The sequence below is a fragment of the Oncorhynchus masou genome, chromosome 15, assembly GCF_036934945.1.
Source record: "Oncorhynchus masou masou isolate Uvic2021 chromosome 15, UVic_Omas_1.1, whole genome shotgun sequence".
Classification (NCBI taxonomy): domain Eukaryota; kingdom Metazoa; phylum Chordata; class Actinopteri; order Salmoniformes; family Salmonidae; genus Oncorhynchus; species Oncorhynchus masou.
This window is the reverse complement of record NC_088226.1, coordinates 22,338,723-22,359,478: the sequence shown is the minus strand read 5'-3', so window position 1 is coordinate 22,359,478 and position 20,756 is coordinate 22,338,723. Positions and strand designations below refer to the sequence as shown.

General features: G+C 42.8%; 1 protein-coding gene across 1 annotated transcript in view; it reads right to left on the bottom strand.

Annotated features, from left to right (window-relative positions):
* LOC135555912 (vesicle-fusing ATPase-like) overlaps positions 1 to 19,258 on the bottom strand; it is a 29,613-nt gene extending 10,355 nt beyond the window's left edge. The window contains exons 1-5 of the mRNA XM_064988719.1: positions 18,959 to 19,258; positions 7,126 to 7,211; positions 917 to 1,016; positions 576 to 615; positions 174 to 340 (exon numbers count right to left, since the gene is read on the bottom strand). Of these exons, the coding sequence (XP_064844791.1) occupies positions 174 to 340; positions 576 to 615; positions 917 to 1,016; positions 7,126 to 7,211; positions 18,959 to 18,970 (405 nt within the window). The 5' untranslated portion in view covers positions 18,971 to 19,258. The remainder of the gene's footprint in view (positions 1 to 173; positions 341 to 575; positions 616 to 916; positions 1,017 to 7,125; positions 7,212 to 18,958) is intronic.
* Positions 19,259 to 20,756: the final 1,498 nt, after the last annotated feature.

The following is a 20,756-nucleotide window of genomic DNA, read 5'->3' as shown; positions in this document are numbered from 1 at the left end:
AGGCTGTGTGAGCTTGCATCCCAATCCTCCCAAGTTTGCACTCCTACCTACATTTAAAATCAATATGATTGATTTTAGCCATCAGTCTTTTCCTTGTAACTCCAGGGAAGGGAAGTGTGCAGGAAAAGTGTGAAGAGTTGTGACCGGCTGGAGTGTTTGTTGTTCTGACTGACCTGCTGGGTGACAGAGAAGCCCTGGTTGTTGAACTGCTGAATGAACTCGCTGGCCATCTTGTCTGAGTCGTAGGGGCTGGTGTCCGTGCTCTTCTTCTGGAGGAAGTCGATCTCTATAGTCATGGCACCGATGCACTGCTGGGACTTGTCAAAGTTGTAGTTGGCCACTATGAGGGGAGAGGACTCGTGTCAGATATGTTTCTAATACCGTATAAGTTGTACTCGCAGAAACACTGTACTGTCAAATGAAATAGGTACTGTATGTTAAGGTGAGCTATGGGCTGTGGTCAAGGTGTGAAGGTACAGTATATTAGGGACTGTGCAGGGTGCAGTGTAAATGAGGCAGCGCTGTAGTCATAGCTTTCTTTTCCTCAGACTCATTCATAAAATGGAGTGAATTACCTTCCACCTCCTGTCCAATGGACAGACCGGCCCATTTCCTCTGAGAGAGAGAGAGAGAGGGAGAGAGAGAGAGAGAGAGAGAGAGAAAGAGAGATAAGTCGGCCAAGAATTGCAGGGAAGCAGAGAGAAGAGGGACCTGTATGCTATCAAATATTAGAATTGTAGTTTTGCAGAAAATGTGTTAAGAGTATAAATAGATCTATGGGTATACTGTACAATAGATTGAACATTTACATTTACATTTAAGTCATTTGGCAGACGCTCTTATCCAGAGCGACTTACAAATTGGTGAACATTCAGTATAATATACAGATCTGGAGTGTGTGTGTGTTTTTTGTTACCTGTGGCAGACTGAAAGCGATAGTGCCAGGGACTATGGCATGGTGGGTTTTTGTGGTGAACACAAACTTGTGAGTTGGCGTAGTCTTCACAGTCACATGTCTGTAGAGAGAGGGTTAGAGAGACTCGTGGACGTCTGTTCCATATATGTAGGCAACGGCATGACCTCAATAGAATATCATATTTACAAATACTCCCCCCCCCCACCTAACAGCTATTCTGCTAACGATTTTTTTAGAATGATGATTATAGAGTATAGTTTGTAGTATGAAATCAGAAAAAGACAGTACCTTCACAGCAAAAACGGTGCACTAATTATATGACAATAGAAGAATTAATACACATATTTAGACCGCTGTGCACTAGTTCTGCAGAGAGGAAACAGAGGAGATGCCAATCTCAGTCAAAACCCCACTGTAATGGAGTGACTATAGTGTTCAAAACAACATATTTATATTTAAAAATATAATTTAATTGTGGGTAGAACAGCCATGTAAGAAAAAAAACTAATCCAACATTTCCCAGGAATAGAGGAGATGGTAGGTGGCAGGGCTATGTCCAAATCAACAACATGATCCTAAACAACACTCCCTCCCTTTCCCCTTTGAGAACCAAGAGGATTCCATGGCTGGAGGACTAATCTCAAATTAGCAAGAGATTATACTCTGTGTGGTCCCTACCAATGAGCAGAAAAGAGGCAAAGAGAAACCAGGTGGGAAAAGCTGCTATTGAATTCAACTATTTATTGATTCCTATTTATTATTCAACAACTAGTTATTATATGGAGTACCACAAGGTTCAATGCTAGGACTGTTCAGTTGTATACTTACAACTCGTGCTAAATTAAGATATTTTACTGAATTAAATCAACCAGACTCCGAGGGAAACTTCAACATGTCTTTGCTCCATCACTGTCCGTGTAATCCCTCACACTCCTTCACTGACGTGGTGACGTCCTATCTCAGAACGTCACATCGGTACACAACATCCCCCCCTTTACTTGGATATGAACTTCAATGTCAACCTGACATACACAACAGCACTTATCCTTTATCTGTACAGCAACCTTTATGTTATTAATAAACAACTGAAATCCGTGCAATGTCTTATTATTTCTGTTCTCCTAATGGACTTTCCTTTATTTTCGTTCCTAACAAAACATTCTGCACTTTTTTTCCTTCACAAGGTAACTCAAACATTCAGAGTCTTCACATTAGTCCTTTTATATTGGTCATTTTTCAGTTTATACTGGTTCTCTTTTACCCCTTTCAGTACAGGATCATTATTTAATTACAATGTCTGATAACTCCTGTGGCAGTTTAATTTGTCTGTGAGGCCTGACTTGCTCGGGTGTCTGTGATCTTTGTGGTGATCCCTCACAGGTGGTCTCTGGTTTGGATTCTATGTGCCGTCTCTGCTCCACAGTCTCTTTCAGTTGTGTGTGGTCCTTTGATTGTGGATCCGGCTCCTCAAATATATACCTCTTCAGCGAATGTTGCATTCCTTAAATACCTGGCTCCAGTTGGAGATTGAACAACCACATTGTTTCCCTCTTTATTGACCACAGTTTGTGGTATCTTGTTGAAAGTTGTTGTGAACTCGTCTGTTTTCTCCTGTTTTAGGAGAACCTGATCTCCTACGTCCACGTCGGAGGGTTTGGCTCTGCGACGGCTGTCGGCATAGATCTTGGATTTCCCTTTCTGCTCGACATTATTGTCCCGTGCCTCCAGGTCACTCTGCTATATCTGGAAGCTTTCCCCTTGGGACTAATTGTCAGATTACACACAGTTCATTTGCTATGGGTGCAAATGCCTGGCGTGTCTCATAACACCCATTCTGAATAGTATTTCTCAGCTCTTCATCTGCAGCTGATGCTTCCTCCACTTCCCGTGTGGTCATTGCATTTGGAGTTGCGTTCACAGCCGCAAATCTTACATAGTCCTCTGTTCTATGTGTGTGTGAGTCTTTCACTGCATTCTTCCCAATTAGACGAGACAGAGGGTCAGCGATGTTGTTTTTCCCCGGTATGTGGACAACTCGAAAGTCATAGGGTCGGAGTCTCAGCACCCACCGTTCGATGCGAGCGCATGGCTTTGAGCGAGGACTGTAAATAGCCTCTAAAGCCTCGTGGTCAGTCACTAGATCAAATTCCCTGCCGTGTACACACTGAATATCTATGTTCACACTCTGACAGACTCTTGCTCACATAACAGACTGGAACAATGTATCCTTGTTGTTCTTGCCCACGAACAGCTCCTAGGCCCACTGGTCCTGCATCTGCTATTACTTTCATGGGCGCGTCTTTGTCAAAGTATGCGAGTGTCGCGGCTTCAGCCAGTTACTCTTTTAATGTCCGAAATGCCTCCAGTCCGAAGTGGAATGTTGTTTCCTTCTTGGTCGACTTCCGCAGAGGCTCTGAGAGTGTAGAGAACTGGGCAATAAACCCACTGCTGCAGCCCACTGAACCTAGAAAGCAAGGAACCTCTGATGCCGTCTCAGGCTCCCTGGCCTCGACCACTGCTCTCACTCGTTCAGCTCTGGGCCTTACGCCTTTCTATGAGTGTAACATGGAACATAAACACCAATTTGTCCATGTAGACCTGACATTTTTCAGAGTTGAGAGTCAGCCCACAGTTCCCCAGCCTGTTGAGGACAGCATGTAGCCGCTGGTCATGGGTCACCTTGTCTGGGGCCTGGACGATGATATCATCTGATATGTTTTCCACCCCCCCCCCTGATGCCTGCCAGGGCTGTTGCGATTTCATGTTGATACTGCTCGCTCGCCGATGAAACTTCAAATATGAGTATTTTATATTAGTATATCCCGTTATGCACTGCACCACCACTACCGGATTCACCCATGGTGTGGCACCACCACTACCGGATTCACCCATGGTGTGGCACCACCACTACCGGATCCACCCATGGTGTGGCACCACCACTACCGGATTCACCCATGGTGTGGCACCACCACTACCGGATTCACCCATGGTGTGGCACCACCACTACCGGATCCACCCATGGTGTGGCACCACCACTACCGGATTCACCCATGGTGTGGCACCACCACTACCGGATCCACCCATGGTGTGGCACCACCACTGGGATTCACCCATGGTGTGGCACCACCACTACCGGATCCACCCATGGTGTGGCACCACCACTACCGGATTCACCCATGGTGTGGCACCACCACTACCGGATCCACCCATGGTGTGGCACCTTTCACTCTCTCCATTAAGTCCATGCTTTGTAGTTCCTCTCTCTTTTCTCCACAGCTTCTCTCAGGCCTGTGCTGCCGGTGTCACATTTGATCAACATGTAGGTTGATCTGCTTTGTGTTTAGCTTACCCACCCCGTCAAACAACCTGGGGTATTGCTGTTATATCAGAGTTCTTACATCTGTCACTGCTGCTATGTCTAAACCCACTTCTAGCACACCCGATTGAATGGCAGTCTCTTTACCAAGCAACAGTACTCCCGCGTCCACATATTACAATGAACTCAGGCTGGGTGCTGCGCTTTCCTGTCTTTGTTTGGCACGTGAAAACCCCTTTTACTGATAATGGCACGGCCTGATGAGTATGCATATAGCTTTTTATCAGTCTGTGATGAACGGCGCCTTATTTTTGATATTTCCCATGTGCTCGCCTCTACTATATCACTCGTGGCCCCAAAGTCAATTAGCATGAGTAAACTGTTCCCTCCCACTGAGAATGGGGTCAGTTGCAGAGTTACAGTTCTCATTGTACTGGTCTTTTCCTTTTTCATCCTGTCTCAGCCGTTTGTGTGATATTTCCTCTCCTTTTTGAAAACATGATGCACGGTCTCATTATCTTTAGCATCTGTTCTCGCAAGCATGGCGGCCATTTGCACTTCAATTCTTTCGCATTGTGATAATGTTAGCCCAGGGCCCCCCTCCAATAGTTTTCGTTGCACATATTCAGTATTACACTTGCTAAGTATGGCATCTCTAATCTGATTGTCCTTATCTCCAGCAACGTCTTTAGCCGCTTGTCTAAGACGAGTAACACATTGCTGAACTGTCTCACCAGTGTTCTGTGTCAGTTGATAAAATGTCTGTCTCGCGAACGCTGTGTTCACCTGTGGCACAAAGTATGCGTTTAACACAACCACAGCTCTGATGCTTAGAACACACCGACAGTGCGTTTTGCATTCTGGTACGCCAGAATTACATTCATTTCCAATGAAACTCTGCGTTCGCCTTGCAGTATTGCGTTGCAGAGGCAGTTGCAGTACGTTCGGTGTGGTGCATAACTTGGATTTACCGAACGTATGCCTCAAACTGTATGCCTGGACAGCTTGACAGAAATGGTAGCAGGTGATGAATGTGGAACTTTTGTTGCATACATATCTAGATGATGCTGCGTCCTATGTTGTGTACACTGTCGGTGTGTTCGAGGCATGACTTTGTCCGTTGGTTCTCCGGTGTCTGCGAGTGTGAAGAAAATGTCCCAGCATCTGTCCCAGCCTGACGTAGAAGCAAAGCTCTCCTCCGTTGTTTTGTAACCGGATCAACGTCAGAGGACAGTATTAATCCTTTACCATTCGCCATCAACCACCTGGTCCACCGTGGACCTAGCGTAGCAGGCTCACTCTAGCTGTCAAAACTTTGACACAGTGTTTTCCATCTCGACAACACAAACTCACTTTTCAGATTTATCTATCGTTTTCCAACGTTATCCTTGTCGCAACCGTTCAATCGTATACTTACAACTCGTGCTAAATTAAGACATTATACTGAATTAAATCAACCAGACTCATGTCTTTACTCCATCACTGTCAGTGTAATCCCTCACATTCCTTTACTGACGTGGTGACGTTCTATCTCAGTACGTCACACCAATACACCGCAAGGACCTGTGCTCTTTTTTTCAATGGCTTATTTGTAAATGCCCTTATAGAGACAGAGTCGATGTGAACAGCGTTTCTCCTGTTGTTACTTAGGCAACATTAGCCACACCTATCTGCTCCCTGGACTCCGCCTAAAGTAAGAATAAATCTAGGGAGAACACTGAAATAAATGCTAAGGCACAATCTTCAACATTTTGAAATACCTGATCTCCTTTAATATTTAAAAATATATATATATATTGATGGTACATTGGGAAGATAGTGTGACAGTGCAGAGAAGCAAAGGCAGAGTGGCCAAAACTGTGCTCAAACAGGGCTCGTACATACATTATTGTAAGGCATGTGAGGTCCCAAGTGGTAAACGCTACACCAGACTATAGCACGTCGATCAGGGATCATCAACTAGATTCAGCCAGGGGCCGATTTTATCTTGAGCGGATCGTTTGGGGGCCCGGAACATTACAATTTGTAGACTGCAAATTGACCGCAAGAAGAATCATATTTGACAAAAATAGAATCATTTCAAACGTTGCTTACGTTTGTATCCATTCACGTGTCTCTCTATTATGCGTAGCAATACTTGGGAACAGATTTCCAAATTGAAAATCACTTGGACCTGGTTGTCTGGTGTTTTTACAGTCTTTTTATGTCCAACAATGAAAAAAAAATCTTTAAAAGAGCTCAGAAAACTGCCAGTTGGGGAACCCTGATGTAGTGTGATTTTCCAGACTACAGAGAGCTACACTGTATAGTGTGATTACTCACTGTCCAGACTGCAGAGGGCTACACTGTATAGTGTGATTACTCACTGTCCAGACTACAGAGAGCTACACTGTATAGTGTGATTACTCACTGTCCAGACTACAGAGAGCTACACTGTATAGTGTGATTACTCACTGTCCAGACTGCAGAGGGCTACACTGTATAGTGTGATTACTCACTGTCCAGACTGCAGAGAGCTACACTGTAAGTGTGATTACTCACTGTCCAGACTACAGAGGGCTACACTGTATAGTGTGATTACTCACTGTCCAGACTACAGAGAGCTACACTGTATAGTGGGATTACTCACTGTCCAGACTACAGAGAGCTACACTGTATAGTGTGATTACTCACTGTCCAGACTGCAGAGGGCTACACTGTATAGTGTGATTACTCACTGTCCAGACTACAGAGAGCTACACTGTATAGTGTGATTACTCACTGTCCAGACTACAGAGAGCTACACTGTATAGTGTGATTACTCACTGTCCAGACTACAGAGAGCTACACTGTATAGTGTGATTACTCACTGTCCAGACTACAGAGAGCTACACTGTATAGTGTGATTACTCACTGTCCAGACTGCAGATCCTTCTCGCTCACCACAGCACAGTTTGTCAACGACAGGTCATCTGTCGGGCATCGTGCCGCTTGCATCGTCTGCAGTGGAGAACAGAAAGAGAGAGAGAGAGAGAGAGAGAGAGAGAGAGAGAGAGAGAAGAGAGAAAGAGAGAGAAGAGAAGGAGGGAAGAAGGAAGTGGGATAAATTGAAGGGGAGATATCACTCCAGTAGTTGAGTGGTGACGCAGCATTTCCTTTCCATTTCCCAAAGGAAAACTCATTTTACATTTAGTAGCATCATCAAGCAACTTGGGTTTCCTTGTTGAGACTGAGGCTAAGAAACAACCAGGAGACACACCAATGATGACCTCTTGACTTTCATCAAAAATCATGAAGAAACATCCAGTTCAATTCTGGTAGTTCACACTATGGTGTTTGGGTATATAATGAACCATTCAACAGTATCCTGTAGATATGTCACAGAATTTATTTGGGTGGAACATTGATCATGTTTAGTTTCTCTGCAAATTCAACATATTTCAACTCATTAGGCAACAGCAATGTTTGTCCAACATCACAAGACAGTCAAATGCATACATAAAACAGACAACGCCAGAGAGCAGCAAGAAGCAGCCGACACAGTTAGCTAGTTAGTTCATTTGTTAGGATCTGTTACAGTCGTTACAAGACTGTGAATGAACGAATGGACAGATGACATACAAAATACAATGAATCCAAAGGCAAATTCAAAAGGCGAGATATAAAAACAAAAGAACACTTCTTTCTTAGTCGCGGTAACTTATCGAAACACAATTCTTGTTGGCGAGTTTCTACACTCTTATGTCAGACTATTGCACGGATCCACGGCATTGACATCCTCTTCCGTAACTCTGTTCGCACAATTCACGGAGCGAAAAGGTTACAGAGTGAAAATGAATCTCGCAAATCTTTTTTGCTGCTAAGCGCACAGCTTCCAGACCGCCTGTGAACTGTCACAACATACCAAGGACACTACGCAGTACAGAGCCTTCCCTTTAGTACACAAGACAAACCTCAACACTTTCAGTTAAAAGAGAAAAGATGAGAAAAAGAAAGAACATATTGTTCCAATTAAAAATCCCAGAGAAGGCCATGTTACAAAAGGGTTGTTGTGACGACAAAATACACTTTTCAGGGCGGCAGGGTAGCCTCGTGGTTAGAGCGTTGGATTAGTAACCGGAAGGTTGCAAGTTCAAATCCCCGAGCTGACAAGGTACAAATGTGTCGTTCTTCCCCTGAACAGGCAGTTAAACCACTGTTCCTAGGCCGTCATTGACAATAAGATGTTTTTCTTTACTGACTTGCCTAGTAAAATAAAATAAAAGGACAGAAAGTGATCTGGATAATGACACACTACTACTTACTCCAGCTTTTAAGACAAAACAGGGGAGATTGAGAACCCTCTATCTCAAGACTAGTCTAGACCATTTAAAAACAGTCTTGGTCTGGGCCACATTGCCAGAGGTCTGGGTCTGAGTTGATGGTCTATGATGAGACCGCGGTCTTTGTTTATTTTCAACTCATGATGACAAGATGCATCTTTGAATACCATCTTGTCAGTTACTGTATGTGGCCATGTATGAGTGAAATAACACACAAGTCCATCACTTGTCAGAGCCAAGTTGGACTAAAATAACAACGGGTTTGGTCTGGGTATAAATAGGTTGCATCTTCGTCTGGGTGTCATAAGGTGTGGTCTTAGTCTGGGTCTTTAATTAATGACATAACAAGGAGACGAATCACCATTCATTTCAGTTCGATTTTATACAATCCTATACGTTGGTTGTGAACGTACCCTGTGAAGATGTGCTTGCCATAGCCATCTCTGATTTAGCTTACTCATAGTTAGACACAGGCCTGCCATGTACGCTTGCTTGTCTGACATTTGAGCGCTGGCGGCTGGGGAGCGGAGAGCGAGGAGAAAGGGCAGAGGGTGTTGGGAGTCGTAATGTTTGGGAGCAAAGGGAATGCTTGGGTTGTGGTAAGTTATAGAGAGGTGCGTATTGCACTGCAGTGCTGGCACACTGCCCTGCCCCATTTCTAAAATCATCACATGCGGTCTAGCCTACCCCTTCATCTACCATACCGCCAGAGCTCGCTCAGCCAGAAGACAAATAAATAGGCTTAAGCTTTTCCGCTTGACCCCCGGGTTCAAGCGTAGGTCTGTACACTCTTAGTGAAACTGCAGTGGAGGAGTAATGGATGATAATGAATTGCTTGTGCACTCAATCAAATATCTTCCCTCTCTGCATTTGCAACTCCGTCAATGGATCTGCAATGGCAGATGATATGTACCATATCGATATAGTTTCTCCTGAGACAGTCACTACCAGGGGTGAGAGCAGTGGCAGCAGGGGGGGGGGGGGGGCTTTCGATAGACCCTGGGAGTTGACGAGGCGGATAAAGCTATTTTCAGTAAAGCCGACTGACTGTCCAATTAAGCTGTTAGACGTTTAGCGGGTGGCGTGGGAGTTCATACATGAGGGAATGACTAACATACATACCTTGAAAAATATTACGACCTGGGGGCCAACGTACGCAAGCAAAGAGGGAGGGGAAGAGGAGGACATAAGACAGAGAATTGAGACAACCAGGACCACTGTCTGTCAAAGGGCTGAAGCAGCATCGGGTGCATTGGTTCACAATCGAAGGAATACCACTTTGACAGTGGCAGGTGGCAAGCGCATGCAGGGCGGGGCAGAGTTGGGGTCATTCTTATCATTTATTTCACTCACTTTAGTTTTGTTCCCGTCCTGAACTGCACCAAAGCATGTGGACATTTTGACGTCAGTGAATTTACACTGCCCAAATCAATTGGTCTGTGGCTAGAGTCTTGTTTTTGAAATGTGAGTGTTTAGCAAGCTAAGCGTCTACAATAAACTATACCCAAAAATCTGGTAGTATTGTCATTTTGTCGGTCATATATGCTTAACAGTCTTATGTAGATCTTACACAAGGAAGAGATTCATTCTTCACATTGTAAACATAAAATATTGTCTTAATGTGAGAACTAATATGAGTTTCCATGAGAGCAGAAATCTTTCGTATTTTTGGTGAGTTTATGTGATGAATGGATGGAACGCCAGGGTTACTGTCATGTATGGCTAATTAAAATGGTAATAGGAGCTGTATTATGCACAAACAAGCAAGACATGACATGGTTTTGAATATGTAGTAAGAATAAAACCCTTAACATAAATACCTTCATTCATAACAGAAGTTAATGCATTTAATGAGACACCATTTGGATTCAAAGTTGTCACGCCACACACACCCCGAAGACTGTATTGAAAACATATATCACAAATGGCTCATTGGTGCTGATACGCTGCAGTCAGGACTAAGAATAGAGGGTGTTCACTGATCCGTCTTATGATTGCGGTATAGACACACACACACACACACACACACACACACACACACCGCACACACACAATCCTAAATCTTGATGCCCCGCCCAGCCCTGCAGTCTTGTAGGACAGAACACTCCGGGCTTTTTCTCCTGCCTTATTTCAGGAATCCCTTTTCAATATTCCATCAGCTGGAGTCCTGGGGGAGGTATCCATTCAGATGTCTGTGCTGGAGATCGATATGCATGGATGCAACCAGTAGGAGGAGCCATTCACCTATGCCTCTAGTCAGCTTAGTGCATCAGGTTCACCCAATGATGTATACAGTAGAAACACAAATAAACTGAGTATAGAACACATTAAGGAAACCTGCTCTTTCCATGACATAGACTGACCAGGTGAATCCAGTATGAAAGCTGAGATTCCTTACTGATGTCACTTGTCAAACCCACTACAATCAGTGTCGACGAAGGGGAGGAGAAAGGTTAAAGAATGATTTTTAAGCCTTGAGACAATTGAGACATGGATAGTGTGTGTGTGCCATTCGTAGGTTGAATGAGCCAGATGAAAGATATAAGTGCCTTTGAACGGGGTATGGTAGTAGGTGCCAGGTGCTCCAGTTTATGTCAAGTACTGTGAAGTTGCTGGGTTTGTCACGCTCAACAGTTTTCCATTTGTATTAAGAATGGTCTACCACCCAAAGGGCATCAAGACAACTTGACACAACTGTGGGAAGCATTGGAGTCAACGTGGGCCAGCATCCCTGTGGAACACTTTCAACACCTTGTAGAGTCCATGCCCTGACGAATTGAGGCTGTTCTGAGAACAAATTGAGGGTGCAACTCAATATTAGGAATGTGTTCCTAATATTTGGTATTCTCAGTGTATATGAATATACTATATATGCCTACGGGCCAATATTTTATGTTTACAAAACCACAATATTTCTGCAATAATTTCAAATGAGGCGTTACTTTTTCTATGGTAGTTTGGCAATCTTACCAGTATATTATGTCTACAAATCAGTTTTTCTCTCAAGTGCATACACAATCTATTTCACAAACTGATTTGGGATCAGTTCTCCCTACACCAATATTTACTTGAAACCATTGTAAGCGAGTCAACAGGTCAGATTTTGAAGGGCATTTAGAGTCAGCACAGGGATACAGTTGAAGTCAGAAGTTTACATACACCTTAGCCAAATACATTTAAACTTTAAATTCCCTGTCAGTTAGGTCAGTTAGGATCACCACTTGATTTTAAGAATGTGAAATGTAAGAATAATAGTTGAGAGAATGATTTATTTCAGATTTTATTTCTTTCATCACATTCCCAGTGGGTCAGAAGTTAACATACACTCAATTAGTATTTGGTAGCATTGACTTTAAAGTGTTTAACTTGGGTCAAACGTTTCGGGCAGCCTTCCACAAGCTTCCCACAATAAGTTGGATGAATTTTGGCCCATTCCTCCTGACAGAGCTGGTGTAACTGAGTCAGATTTGTAGGCCGCCTTGCTCGCACATGCTTTTTCAGTTCTGCCCAGGAACTTTCTATAGGATTGAGGTCAAAGCTTTGAGATTACCACTCCAATAGCTTGACTGTGTTGTCCTTAAGTCATTTTGCCACAACCTTGGAAGTATGTTTGCGGTCATTGTCCATTTGGATGACCCATTTGCGACTAAGCTTTAACTTCCTGACTGATGTCTTGAGATGTTGCTTCAATATATCCACATCATTTTCCTGCCTCATGATGCCATCTATTTCGTGAAGTGCACCAGTCCCTCCTGCAGCAAAGCACCCCCACAACATGATGCTGCCACCTCCGTGCTTCACGGTTGGGATGGTGTTCTTCTGCTTTGCAAGCCTCCCCTTTTTTCTCCAAACGATGGACATTATGGCCAAACAGTTCTATTGTTGTTTCATCAGACCAGAGGACATTTTGCCAAAAAGTACGATCATTGTCCCCATGTGCAGTTGCAAACCGTAGTCTGGCTTTTTTATGGTGGTTTTGGAACAGTAGCTTCTTCCTTGCTGAGCGGCCTTTCAGGTTATGTCAACATAGGACTTGTTTTACTGTGGATATAGATACTTTTGTACCTGTTTCCTCCAGTATCTTCACAATGTCCTTTGGTGTTGTTCTGGGATTGATTTGCACTTTTCGCACCAAAGTACGTTCATCTCTCCTTCCTGAGAGGTATGATGGCTTCGTGGTCCCATGGTGTTTATATTTGCATACTATTGTTTGTACAGATGAACGTGGTACCTTCAGGCGTTTGGAAATTGCTCCCAATGATGAACCAGACATGTGGAAGTTTACAATTTTGTTTCTGAGGTCTTGGCTGATTTCTTTTGATTTTCCCATGATGTTATGCAAAGAGGCACTGAGTTTGAAGGTAGGCCTTGAAATACATCCACAGGTACACTTCCAATTGACTCAAATGATGTCAATTAGCCTATCAGAAGCTTCTAAAGCAATGACATCATTTTCTGGAATTTTCCAAGCTGTTTAAACGCACAGTCAACATAGTGTATGTAAACTTCTGACCCATTGGAATTGTGATACAGTGAATTATAAGTGAAATAATCTGTCTGTAAACAATTGCTGGAAAAATTACTTGTGTCATGCACAAAGTAGATGTCCTAACCGACTTGCCAAAACTATAGTTTGTTAACAAGAAATTTGTGGAGTGGTTGAAAAACGAGTTTTAATGACTCCAACCTGGTGTATGTAAACTTCCGACTTCAATTGTATGTGTTATGAATTCAGAAGCAGCTGAAGACATTGAGCTAATACGGTAGGTTTGAAAGCCAATTCCTTTTTCAATTTCAGATCAATCACTTTAAATTAGTTCTTGGCGGTCTTCCCCTACTGGAAAGTAATTACATTGAAGTTGGAGAGATTTAATGGCAGGGAGAGACCATGCAGACACATCAAACCTGCAGGGTATGTCATGTTTTGTAGAGGAAGATTCAAAAAGGTCATGTGCTTGTATTTGTTCTGTGCAATTTGGCTACGTTGTGCAGTAGGGAATTTCCCATTCTATAATTGAGTGACAATTTAGCTGATAAATGTGAAAGATGAGAGATAATTGCAACATGATTATTATACTTTTTAATATTTTATTTTGCATATGTCCAGCCGGGCAATGAAGCTTCAAGCTTTTGAAAATATATCAGGCAGATTTTGCTACCAAGGATGTCTATGCCTCCTGGTTCCATTCCAATACAATTAAACTCACATGAGTTATTTTTTTGCTTTGTCCTCATTAGCTGATTCTGCTGCATGCTCTTTGTTTGACGCACCACTGCTTAGCGAGTGAACGCATCACAGCGGGGCAAGAGGACACATCTGAAGGTTGCTCTTGTCCTAGACAAAACACCCTGCTCATCACCCTGCTCAGAATCCGAGAGAATACCTCAACTCAACTACGAGCTCTTCTTGTTTTGTACAGTCTAAGCATAATCACATCACAACTATCAGATGAATTGTGTGTCTGATGAAAAGAGTGTTTGAACTGTTCAAGCCTGGTCCACTGCAATGACCCCACGGCACATAGTGGCACTCTCTCTAAATATAGCTGCAGCTCAACACTCACACAGATGAAGGCCCTACACCAACACAGGGATTACATATTACACAGACACCCACACACACGCTGTACACTCATACGCATGTATATGTGTATATAGGCACATAACATATACATATAGAGATGTGGCTGTAATTCAGCAATAAGGATGAATATACCACGGCTAAGGGCTGTTCTTAGGCACGACGCATCGCCGAGATATGGCTATAAAGACACACAACCCATGTTGTTATAACATTTTCAATATATGCTGTGCATATATAGGCCTATAGACATATTAGTGAGGCTAGTGTTTTTGTCATGTGACATATCTGAGGTTTAAAAAACATGGCTGCAGACTGAATAATTAAATGAGACCAATTTTATATGTCAGATACAACAGTGCTGTGTATTACTGAACACGTGACTAACAGCGAGGGAGATGTTTGACACTATGCTGTTATGAGATCATTTGTTTCCCAGAAGCCTAGCTAAATTAATTGTGGAGAGCTAAAATGCTCTCATCATTAAACCCTCCTCTGGTTCATGTTCTTGTTATGTTTAAACTGGTCTTGGTCTCATCATGTTAGTGCTGAGCGATTAGTGATTTTCGAGTTCGGTTTGGTTTCGGTTCGATTCTGAAATAAAATTATCCCGGTTTTATGATTTCCGTTTTCTTTTTTCACATTAAATGCACAAATAATTATGACATTAAAATAATTTGAGATTTTTTATGGGGATTGCCAAAATATTTTAAATATCCCATTGTCTCCGTCAGGTCCACATTGGGTAGAAATTGGGTAGACAAATTAGGAATTTACTATGAAATAATAAAATATTTCAATTGTGTATATTACTTAGCTTTTATTTGATGACTTTATTATTTGTATTCCTTCAAGTCATCATCTCATCACTGCTCAGGCAGTAGCAGCCAGCCAACATTATCTCTGTTCTCTCCATACTGTACTGTCCTTAGTCATCCTATTTAGCTAAGCTAAGCTAGCCTGCCTAAGTATGCTGCAGAGTTATCATTTCACTAGTTCTTCAAAGTAGATTAGGCATACTTCCCCAAACAGTCTCTATCCCTCTCTCTCATCGTTGTGCTGTGCACATTCATCATGTGGTCTATGCGGTCTGTGTGCATCGAACCCATGGTTAGAGCTACTTTCCAAAAATGAAACATGTCGTGAGCTACTTATTTTGTTATAACTTTCAAATAGGCACATTCTTCTCCTCTGCCCTGCAACTCTTTGGTGTACAAGATATATGTTTTCTGTCAATATACCTGGTAAAATAATGGTTAACAAACAGAACCAAAAATCTCACATTTGGACAATCTCAGATCAAAGGACAGATTTCTACCGGTCTAATATCCATTGCTCCTGTTTCTTGGCCCAAGCAAGTCTCTTCTTTTTATTAGTGTCCTTTAGTAGTAGTTTCTTTGCTGCATTTTGACCATGAAGGCCTGAGTCACGCAGTCTCCTCTGAACAGTTGATGTTGAGATGTGTCTGTTTCTTGAACTCTGAAGCATTTATTTGGGCTGCAATTTCTGAGGCTGGTAACTCTATTGAACTTATCCTCTGCAGCAGAGGTAACTCTGGGTCTTTGCTTATTTTAGCTGTTTTTGCCATAATATGGACTTGGTATTTTACCATATATGGCTATCTTTTGTATACCTTGTCACAAAACAATTGATTGGCTCAAACGCAATAATGAAGGAAAGAAATTCCACAAATTAACTTTTAACAAGGCACACATGTATTACAGCTGTGTCACGTTCCTCGAATGGAGGAGACCAAAGCGCAGCGTGATTAGAATACGTTATAATTTTAATAAAGATAGACACTTAACAAACTATACAAAACAACAAACCGAACGTGACGCTATAATAATACTAGTGCAGACACAGGCAACTAGACATAGACAATAACCCACGAAATACCCAAAGAAGATGGCTGCCTAACTACACCTAGATGGTAAACAACCCCATAAACCTACAAAAAACCCTAGACAGTACAAAAACACATACATCACCCATGTCACACCCTGACCTAACCAAAATATATAAAGAAAACAAAGAATACTCAGGTCAAGGCGTGACAAGCTGACTACCTTATGAAGCTGGTTGAGAGAATCCCAAGAGTGTTCAAAGCTGTCATTAAGGCAAAGGGTGGCTACTTTGAAGAATCTCAAATATAAAATGTATTTTGATTAGTTTAACACTTTTCTGTTTACTACATGATTCCATATGTGTTATTTCATAGTTTTGATGTCTTCACTATTTATCTAAAATGTAGAAAACAGTAAAAATAAAGAAAAACCATTGAAGTAGTGTGTCCAAACTTTTGACTGGTTCTGTACACAAACGAAGGTTATTCTCTGACAGCCATCTACGGTATACATTCCCTAGGTCTACTCTTCATAGTGACTCTGCGTCCTTTCTTATGTTTCACTCTTAGTAAGAACATTTTGTAAGGGGTATTCATGTAGGCTATTTCCCTCTGTTGTAAAATGTCCGCTGTGTGCTGTCAGTCTGTGATACCATCTATGTCCCTCTCAGCAGCTCTGACACTCTGGGCCCAGCAACAATGTGCAGTGCACTCTGCAAGGGCGAGGGAAGGAGGGAGACCAATGCCAGTGGACACAGTTGACTCATGCCTTGCGACTGACTAAAAATGTATCATCAGCTGCCTTAAACAAGTCTGTCGACTGAAACGAACTGCCGAGTCCAGTAAAATAATGTACAACAGCTAATCATTGCCTTGACACTTAACGGCAAGAAGGAGTACAATACGATATTAAATAATGTAATTTCTGTTATTTTCATAGTGTAAAGATTGCATGTTCAATACTGTCTTGTAATTTCATTCGGGCCATTACACTAGAGCACTGGAGGGGGAAATGTTTGCTTCACCCAAAAAATGCCTTGTCATGTAACTCCAGTGCATAGGGCCCTGGAATTTGTGACAGACACCTCTGGCGGATATGTTTAAAAAGAACACAACAGCGCTAGTCAGACTTTGACAAATTGCACCTCTGGTCTTGTCTGTGTGCCCACGGTGCCCTGGCTGGATGCAAACCCTGCTGACAAATCAAAGCTGTCTTGTTGCAGACAGGCCTATATTTCAACAGAGAATCCACTGAGAATGGAAAGGTGATCCTCGTGGTTTTCAGTCCTTATTCTCAAACCACAGAGGGGTATTGCCCATGATGTCTTCTGGATACAAGTTTGGATAATGCAGGCGGGCAACAACATCAACCAATGGAATAGGCCTTTGATTTGAAAACCTCATGCTATTATGCCACGCCTATATTACAATTTTGCCTTGAGCTATGTCAATTCAATGGGCAAGCTTAGATCTCCACGACATGTAATGGTTTTAAACTGGGAGAGACAGGAGAAGAGCTTCAGTCAGCAATAGTGATGGGCCTACATACATACAAGATGCGGTGCATAAATTGACAGTCGACCAGCTCTAAACTGTGCTCCATCCTGTGATTAAAATCCAGTGATATAAGATATTTCCAATAGGAATTTGGCAGCACACTGGCATCACTCCATATCAGCAGACCAGGCAGGGCAAAGCTGACCTAAGAAATGCATCAGCCAGGTTCTGTCTGTTCAAGTTGAGCATAGCATATATACCTGCGGCACTCCAGGAACAGGGTTGTTTACCCCTGTTATAGGTTGTGGCTGCCTGGCTGGAATGCATCTCTATCGGCAACAGGTTGTTGCTTGTCATGCACTGCTTTGTCTTAATTAGGGACAGGAAACATTGATGGGGGTGGAGGCCTCGAAGACATTTGGTGGCCATAGGTTATTTTTGTGGGGGCCTTTCTTGTTTTAGAGTTAATTTCGTGCAATTCTACACATTTTGCCATAGAGTGGAGAGACATGTTTGCAGTTTTTAATATGATATCTGAGTGAGAGTGACTAACAAAATCAATGGGGAGACCAGGTCGGTAATTCGACCATGATTACTACACGTTTAGATAGCTGGCAAGACTAATTTACCAAACAAATGCAAGCTGACATGGGCTAATGAAGTGACTGTCAGTGACTGACATAGGCCTAACAAGGGAACAACTGATGATCCACAACCACGTGTTGAAATTACACCTTGTTTCTTCTACCATTCTAACTCTCAACAGTAAGTTGACCCTGACTGAGTCCCCCCCCCATCCCCAATTTAAAAAAAACATGTTTTTGGAAATTGATCCGTGGGTATACAAAAGTGGGTTTGCCCAACCATGATCTAGATAGCACAAAAATAGCTTTCCAATGCAAGAAAGCATAGATTATACTACGGACTCACGAAACTGCCATAGGCTACTGTATATAGGTCGTGCTGTGGACAAGGAGGTCGTGCTATGGACAAGGACGCATGCGTGCGCTGCTGTGATATGCTTTCCACAAAATTATTACAAGCACTTTTTGCACAGATATCCTATAAAAGGTTTTAATTGCCCATTTAAGCATTCTGTCGGCTAAAGGACAAATCCAGGATTATAGCTTCAACCGATTCACTCAGCTAATGCAGTGGCTAGCTGTAGAGGCCTATAGCTTCCTAGTGCTGACTGTAGGATGATTCTACAAGACAGATAAATTATTTCTGCGACCCGTCAAAACCAGATTGTGCGGGTGCCTATCAAGCTGAATGCCAGGGCGTAAAAAAACATTCTGCATTGAAATAGCAGAGCGGACGTCGAACTTGACATTCAGGCGCGACGTTGCTGCAGCTAAATTCTTGCCATTTGAAAGCTGGCGACTTCCTTCCTTCGCGTATCTGGAAGCCATACATCACACTCTGAATTGTATTATATTTACAACGAAAGAAAATGTTTATTTTGACAAAGAGATATTGAACAACCGAGAAAATATCTTACCCGGGCCGCCATCTTCGAGTTTGGTGATGTTCAGAGGTGCAGCTCTGAATGGTAATTAATATGGCAGTCGGCAGCACTGAAAGCGGACGGAGACGGCAGAGGCAGTTGGACTGTATCCTACCTATCTAGCTGCGCAGGAGGAACCAACGCTTCACGCACTGCATACTACACAGTCGAGAACAACGCATTCGATTTTGATTGGCCGAATTCAGAGGAAGCCCTAGACTAACGTTCTTCTTCCTCGTCAATGATCTCGTTTCAATGAACGTCCCTCACGTTGCACGATTGATGGATAGGCTGGCAATCTTAGAGAATGGCTTCCTCCTGGTCCCATGTGTGTCCCCCCTCCCACTCTCACACACTATTATCCATGTAGCCTATTCTCTGTTTAATGTTGAGGATTCTCAATACAACTATTTTATTAAACCAAACTCTGGCCTTAACGTGACATTGTATGTAGCCGAGTTTACCAGTAAATAATATGTGCTAACGAATTACGCACACAATGTAGCTATTGGAGTTTATAAATGTAGTTTATAGATTGACACAATGTAGTTTATAGATTGATATTATGATCTGCAACTGTGAATAAGCAGCTAGAATCCTGATTCTAAACTGTGCTGGGTGTGTGGTATCTTGCGAAGGCGGTAATTTCAGCTCTGCATGCAGCGCCACTACATTGGTCAGGACCAGGGACAGCAGTCCTCACACGTACAAACAGCTTGATGCCCATTCAGCACCACCAACCGTGGACAGCTCCTCCTAAACCCTCCACCACTTACGAGGCCATACGGCAATGCAGTTGTCCACCCCGCTGCAGATTAGCGTTTGAGCAAGGCAAAGCGCTCTCATTGTTTTTAAGGGGGTTCCCTTTGAGCGAGACAAGGTGCAAAATTGCTCATCTTAATCACATAGTGAGTAGTTATTTGGAAGGCAAGGTTATTTGTAGATCTGTGATTCTCCGCAGTTTGACTGCAATGTAGTCATCTCAAGTCGGCCTGCCATGGATAGTAGAGGCTACCTCAGCAACCTCACAGCAGACATAGGTTATAGTTTGGCAGACATATTAAGCAACCTAATCCTCTCTTATTCAAAATTCCATATCTATCTTCCCCAAGCTGCAGGTTGCTCAGCATTCCTTATGACGAGCAGCAACTCTCTACTGCCTCATTGTGGCTAGACTGGGTAGCGCAGGCTCATGGGAATTGAAGTTATTTTTACGGGGGGGGGGGGGGCATCCATGGAAAGGGGAAGGGGGATACCTAGTCAGTTGTACAACTGAATGCATTCAACTGAAATGTGTCTTCCGCATTTAACCCAACCCCTCTGAATCAGAGAGGTGCGGGGGGCTACCAAAATCAACATCCACGTCTTCGGGGCCCTGGGGAACAGTGGGTTAACTGCCTTGCTCAGGGGCAGAACAACAAGCCTGCAGATGAAGGGATTTCCTCTCATATTGTTTTTAGAGTGCTTTATATGGCTAGGAGATGGAAAGTATTTGGCCTGTCTGCATTATGGATTTATAGTGTGAGGTCCCTGGGACAGGATTGGTCTATCCAATACAATGAAAATTCCACCAAGTCTATCTGTGTAAGATGGAGTTCCTATTGCCTCAATGTTCAACATTCATTCACAAGATCAGTCACAAAGAAACAGAACATTTCAAAAGGCTTGCAAATGTATTTTTTTTAATATAAAGTCTCACTCACATACATAGTCATACATCCACATACATTAGTCACAGATTGCCTCATCTTTACTCCAATAACACTATTTTGACTTTAATTGTTCAACAAAG